We start from the raw sequence: 7,076 nt of genomic DNA, 5'->3' as shown, positions 1-7,076 counted from the left end.
GTGAATGGAAGGACGCAGAACAGGCTGAGGCTGAACACACAGCCAGGATCTTTCCACACTTACGCTTGCACGTTATGCACACACATGCGTAAACATGCACAAACATGAACTAACAACCCCCCAAACCCTCTCTCACCCTCTCTCCCTCCCTCTCTCTCTCTCTCTCTCTCTCTCTCTCTCTCTCTCTCTCTCTCTCTATGTCTGTCACACACACGCGCGCAGCGAAAACAAACAAACCTTTCCGGAATTAACTTATTATTCGGGGCATTTAATCGGCTTTTTAAATCTCGCTGGCAGTTTGGCGTGCGTGCTGACACGTCTTTTTCTTCTTCTTCTCTCCCCCCTCACTGATTTGATTGGGCATGTGACTGAATTATTCGCTCACATGGCTGTGCTGTGCTGTGCTGCATGATCCGCTTTAGTTTTTAAAGTCCAGTGATCGGTCTCCCTCAGTAAAGCAGCCACCGTCCCGGAGAAGAGGACCACTGGAAAACACACACACACTCACTCTTACTCACACACACACTCACCCTTACTCACACACACACATCCACATACACACATATACACACATCCACACAGCGCTTTTCTGGACATAATCATGGCGAACAGCGGGCAGAAAGTTGTGCTGATCACCGGTTGCTCCTCCGGCATCGGGTTACGAATCGCCGTGACGCTGGCCAAAGATGAAAAGAAGCGTTACCATGGTAAATGCGCTTTCATTTTACATTGTTTCTTTGCAGCAAAAAAAAAAAAAAAAAACAAACAAACAAACAAACAGAAACTTGCCTGGACTCGTGTAGACGCAAGCCTTTTCTAGTGTTTTGTGTGAGCCAAAAAAAAAGGAAGAAAAAAAACCCAAAACAAATCAAAGTTGTCTTCTCTGAGACCACTGTTGTGCGCGAGCGCCGCCGTGATCACTTGCGGGGTTTTGTGTCTTTAGCGTCCGACGGAAACGCCGGCCTAGGTGGCTCTAGTACCTACGTCTGTCTGATCCACGTCCTTTTGTGAGGAGTCGAACTCAAGTCTCCCCTTGATTTCAGCTATTGTCATCTGAAAGCGCAGTTTCCAGGGCAGGGCCGTGCAGGGGGATGCCGCTTGCCAGGCGGGGATCATAAAAGAGGCTGCCAGTTCTCTTTCAAGTGACTTCTCAGGCACAAAGAGCCCTTTTATCGCCCTGGATTGTAGACTGCTGCTCCGGTTTAGTGCCGTGTCTAATGCGCCCATAGTCCCTCCGCCGGGGTGGACGCTGAAAGGGGGACAAAGTTTGAGACCTGTACAAGCGAGGGTTCACTTTGAGCAAGCCTTGTTTGAGGTCTTCATCGGGACTCAGAGGAGTTGGGGGGGGGATCTCCAGTCTGACAATGTCGGTTTGTTTCCTTGTCTTCCCATGCAGCTACGTACGTAGGTACGTACAGCATGTATCCCCGTCATTCATGTCAACACCGGGTTTACGTTTAATTTCTACTTTTTTCCCCCTTCTTCTTCTTCTTCTTCTCCTTCTTCTTCTTCTGCTGCTGCTGCTGCTGCCGCTGCTAGGGTGCCGGGGTCTGGGGGTTCATTACCGTAAAACACATGAGCGAGACGAAACCGATTATCTGCTCCCTTTAACGCTGCTTTGAGTTGAACAGTTCGGGCTGAACTCTGACCCGCTTTCTGGCTCGAGACCATGTGAGGAAAGTAGATGATCTGCTCTATATTCCGGCGGACCTCAGGAAATCCAGCAGATTAGATATTAAATATTACATGGCCCAGAAAGTACTAGCAGAGAGACGTGCGCCAAATTTAGTCAAGCCCAAAAAAAAAGGAAAAAAAAAAGCCCCCAGTGAATGAGAGGCAATGTGGTTCATGTAAGAATGCTTAAGCTGCCCAAGAATAATTCCTTCAGGAGCCACAGGAACAATGGAGCCTTTGTTCACGTCTCCTCCAGTACATAAATCTCCCTGTTGCTTCATAGACACATGAATCATTTAGGACTCATTAATGCGCGGCACATGGTCAATCCGACTCCAAGAGCTTGAAAGGACGAGCCATCAGCCACGCCGATCACCTTCAAAACGCAGGGCAGTTTCTGCGCCGCCGGCCTCTGCAGCAGCACACACCAACGCATTTACCAATGCATGGCATCCTTCCCCGTACATGTTGTGCAGAGTTTCTAACTACTCGCTCTTCTCGCTGAAGTTTGCATACCAGTTATAGGCGATGTGGAGGACACTAACAAAGTAATGGTAGAGATCGCATCAATATATATCATGTTGTCGGCTTATCGTGTTCAAAAGGCCGCCTAAAGGTCATATCATACTGAACTGTTTGGTAGCGTTGAGTATAACGTTGTAACGGTCACGGATAAATAGACTCGCTAGCGCTCGGCTATCGGGTCGGACTCTTTAATCGATTGGGTAACGTTGTCGCCCGTGGTGCGGGAGACCCGGGTTCGCGTCCCGGCTGCGGCGGTTCCCGGGCTGCTACGTGGGTGGATGAGGTCGTGAGGGAGCTGGCATGCCGAAGAATGCGGGGCAGTGTAATGATCACGGATGATTGGCTGTCAGATGTCAACTCACAGTCAAACTATCTGTAGGTTAGGGACATTTTTCATTGTGAGGTGGCCCCTTTATAAACTTTGACACAACATTGGACTCTATTCTGTTTTCATCTGTTGGAGAATGTCATGTGAATGTAAAGCCCCCTGGGACTGAATTGTGATTTAACAAATAAAACTTGACTTTAAAATCAAGTTTTAAAAAAGACTGGTTAACGGTGTCGCCCGTGGTGCGGGAGACCCGGGTTCGCGTCCCGGTTGTGGCGGTTCCCAGCTGCCCCCCCCTCCGGAATTCGCTATCAATCCAAAACTAGTTTTCAAATGATGCTCCCTCAAATATTTCAGACATCATTTTGTAAGAAATGTTAGGTAACAGATTCTGTTTATCTTTCATTTCGACGAAAAAAGTTGTGCATCACGATGTGACAACGTCCGCATTTCACTGCGATACCGTCGGGAGACGATAAGCAACAGTATTGAAACGTTGTCTCCACGGCGTCCCCTTAGACCGCGTTTCCGTCCGACGGGAATCAGATGGATTTGGCTGCGGTTGTCAGGGGCAACAGGCGGACTCAGATTAACGCCTGATTAAGTTACACCCGCTGATTGCGGTCGTAAATAGCTCTGTTTTCCCCGTCCTGTGTTAGGTGATATCGGTAATCACACTGGGCAGAGAGGGGCCCGACTGTTAACAGCGAAGATAGGCGCATGTGCCGGATCAACGAGGCGTTGATAACCGTGAAAGAGTCCAACTGTATGCATGTAGGTTAATGTCGTCAAGTGTGCAAAGGTCAAATGAAATCATTTGTTTGTTCCGCAAACCGCTGGGTGTGTGAGCCTACACTCCGGCCTGTGGGTCAGCGTCTGTTTCTGCAACAACCCTGTACATGCACTCACACGCCAGTGTGCGTGTGTCTGTCACATGCTCGCGAGCGAATTTGGCTGCATTTGTGCTAGAGTGTGTATGCGCAACTCCGCATAGGAAGAAAAATAATGACTCTTGCTTGATTTTTTTCCCCTTCTCCTCTCATTCATCAGCAGTTAAGTGATTCGTGGCGTAGTTTAGCTATCGTGGCCAGTGACGTGTGCGTCGGATGTCAGATTGTGTGTCTGCTTCTCTGTCTCTGCCAGTTATCGCCACCATGCGAGACCTGAGGAAGAAAGACAAGCTGGTGGAGGCAGCAGGGGACACGTACGGGAAGACCTTGATGTTGCTCCCGCTGGATGTGTGCAGCGAAGAGTCCGTCAAGCAGTGCATCAACGACGTGAAGGACCGCCATATTGATATCCTCAGTGAGTGGGTCGCAGTGGAAATTAAACCCACCCCTCTTTTCTCAATGAGGACCCATGAACCATTACGTGGCCTTTAAACGATTAGCCACAGTGATCTATGACCCTTTTGTGTAAGCAGTATACGTGTGTATGTGTGTGTGTGTGTGTGTGTGTGTGTGTGTGTGTGTGTGTGTGTGTGTGTGTGTGTGTGTGTGTGTGTGTGTATTTGAGCGGTGAATGGGGCGTCCATGAGTGTGTGTGTTGTCATTTTCATAAATGCTGTTTGGACTAGGTGTGTGTCTGTGTGATGAAAAATAGACGGTGAAAACAGGCAACCTCATTTCAGCAAATAACACGTTTAAAAACAATCTGGTTTGGGTCATGTTAAATCTTATTGTTGATTCTCAAATCTGGATTTGGTTTCTTATTCATCGGCTGTCTTCCCCTACCCCCACCCCATCTTCTCGCTACCCCTTTACCTAATTACCCAAGAGCAAAAAAGCTCTTTGTCACGGATGAAAAGTTGCGTCACTCCTCCCTGTCTGTTTAAGTCCACTGCCATCTGGTGGTGACAGCAGGTAGTGCCGCGTCAAATCGTTCAGAGGTTTTTCGATGCATTCAGTCCAAATGGGAAGACATTTTTTTGCGATTGCTGATAGACACGTGTTTTCTCAAGGCAAATATATAACTATAAATTGTGATTCAGTCACAGAAATGAAAAATGAAGCTGTTTTACAGGAACATTTTCAAGAGGTTCATGATATGTGTCTGTGTTTGTCATGAATGTCAGTCAACAATGCAGGAATAGGTCTGCTGGGTCCTGTGGAAAGCATCAGCATCGACGAGATGAAGAGAGTGTTTGAGACCAACTTCTTTGGCGTGGTGCGCATGATCAAGGAAGTGATGCCTGACATGAAGAAGAGGCGGTCAGGCCACATAGTGGTCATGAGCAGTGTGATGGGTCTACAAGGTATGACTGGGGCTGCAGAGGCACTGAGTACAACCATCACACACACACACACACACGCACACACAAACACGCGCGCGCACACACTCTCGCGCGTGCGCGTGCGTGTGTGTGTGTGCATGGATGGAGGTTATGTGATGGACAGTGACTGAAATGATAATAAAATCTGCAGTGTAATATATTCTAACAAGCGTTCATATCCACGGAGAAACCATCATATCGCAAGCACAGTGCTATTGCACGGTATCCATGGGCGCCTTAATGCATTGGGTTTAGCGGGGCTTAAGCTCCGGGTCCCAGGCTGCAACCGAGGACCAGGGGCCTCACGACACATGTATTCCCAGGCGGGGTGTGGGGGTATTTTAACCCGCTTGGTGATACGCTTTTACGCGAAAAAAATGGATAGAGCTGGGCTTGTGTGCGAGGCGGGATGTCTGAGCGTATTATCCTCCTGTGATGCTTTTTTTTCACTTGCCAAATGAACAGAAGCGTGTTCTCTAACGAGGAGGGATGTCGGAGCATGTTAACACGCTTTGTGCTGCACTTTCACGCATACAACATTAATAGAACAAGGATGCTTTACAAGGCGGGCGGTTGGCACATGTTACGCGCTCGGGGACGCGCGTCTCCGTATGAAATATGAATAGAACCCGGATGGTTCACAAGTCAGCATGTCAGAGCCTCTTAGACCGACGTGCTGATGCAGCTTCATGCGGAGAAAGAAATACACGGAGCTGGGCTTGTTCCAGAGGCGGGACGTCGGAGCCTGTTAACACGCTCGGTGATGTTACGCATAGAACAAGAGGATTGTTTTTTTTGGGGGGGGGGGGCTCCAAAACGTCGATAGCCCCGGAGCTTAAAGTAATATTAAGGTACCTATGATGGTACCACATGCATATTGTAACGTGCATGGATAAGTAGACACGTTGGTCCTTGACTAACAGGTCGGACCCTTTAGTCGACTGGTTAACGTTGTCACTTGCGGAGTGGCAGACACGGGTTCGCGTCCCGGCTTTGGCGACGGTTTCCCAGACTGCCCCCCGAATTCGCTACAATATGAAATCATGAACAATAAATAAGAACGTCAGCATTCAGAAAAAATGGCGCTGTTAAAGAGAAATTGAGGGCGTCCGGGTGGCGTAGCGGTTTATTCCGTTGCCTGCCGACATGGGGACCGCTGGTTCGAATCCCCGTGTTACCTCCGGCTTGGTCGGGCGCCCTACACATCCAGTTGGCCGTGTCTGCGGGTGAGTGGCCGGATGTGAGTATGTGTCCGGGTCGCTACACTAGCGCCTCCTTTTGGGGGGGAGGGTGGAATGGAACTGGGGGGAACAGCGTGATTCTCCCACGTGCTACGCCCCCCTGGCGAAACTCCTCAGGTGAAAAGAAGCGGCTGGCGACTCCACATGTATCATGTGGTAGTCTGCAGCCCTCCCCGGATTGGCAGAGGGGGTGGAGCAGCGACCGGGATGACTCGGGGGAGTGGGGTAGTTGGTCAGGTGCAGTTGGGGAGGGGGGGATCCACAAAAAAATACAGAAATTGCTAATGTTATATTAGAACTTCACGTTACCACATAATAGAATAAAAAAAACACCATAAATAAGAGTAATGAAGGAGTGTAGGTAGCAATACTGGTAGTAGGCTGGTGCCACTTCCTCTCTATAAGCAGCAGTAACAGTAGCAATAAGCAGTGTTCTTGGTTCAGGGGGTTATGTGTAATTTCTACATGAATGCTGACCTCTGTTGTCCGGGGATGTAAACAGCAACAACAAATCAAAATAGACAAACACATTCAGCATTATCACCCGTTTCTTCAGTGGATATTAGCACGCTGTGTTAGCTGCACAGCTTGCGAAGACCCCCAAGCCAAGCACCTCGGGGGCCTTTAAACGACAACACAGACATGCAGTCAGCCCGACTCTTCATGTGTTTTGACTATTTGACCTCAGGAAAGCAAGACTATTATTCATAGCCCTCTTAACTGTAGCATCAGAATTGAGCCCCCCCCCCCCCACGCCACTCATTCCACAAAGCAAATCTGTAGCAGATGGGTGGCGTCCACCAGATCTTCTTGGAGAGTATCTGATGAGCTGTCAGTCAAAGGATCGTGTTATGAGATGACTTCCACATACCTCTCGGCACATTTTCAGAGACGACTGTGGAAAAGTGGAAAGTGACAGGGCAGCACAGTAGTTAGCGCTGTCGCCTCACAGCAAGAAGGTCCTGGATTCGAACCCCAGGGTTGTCCAACCTTGGGGGTCATCCCAGGTCTTCCTCTGTGTGGAGTTTGCATGTTC

The 7,076-nt window shown here is 49.1% G+C and overlaps 1 protein-coding gene across 1 annotated transcript in view; it reads left to right on the top strand.

Annotated features, from left to right (window-relative positions):
- The first annotated feature begins 211 nt into the window (after positions 1-211).
- The window catches only part of LOC130133636 (retinol dehydrogenase 8-like), an 8,977-nt gene continuing 2,112 nt past the window's right edge, over positions 212-7,076 (top strand). The window contains exons 1-3 of the mRNA XM_056302074.1: positions 212-707; positions 3,671-3,832; positions 4,602-4,781. Of these exons, the coding sequence (XP_056158049.1) occupies positions 602-707; positions 3,671-3,832; positions 4,602-4,781 (448 nt within the window). The 5' untranslated portion in view covers positions 212-601. The remainder of the gene's footprint in view (positions 708-3,670; positions 3,833-4,601; positions 4,782-7,076) is intronic.

This window comes from Lampris incognitus, unplaced genomic scaffold (genome assembly GCF_029633865.1).
Source record: "Lampris incognitus isolate fLamInc1 unplaced genomic scaffold, fLamInc1.hap2 scaffold_435, whole genome shotgun sequence".
In the NCBI taxonomy this organism is placed as follows: Eukaryota; Metazoa; Chordata; class Actinopteri; order Lampriformes; family Lampridae; genus Lampris; species Lampris incognitus.
The sequence above is the reverse complement of the archived record's forward strand: the minus strand, read 5'-3'. Positions and strand labels throughout refer to the sequence as shown.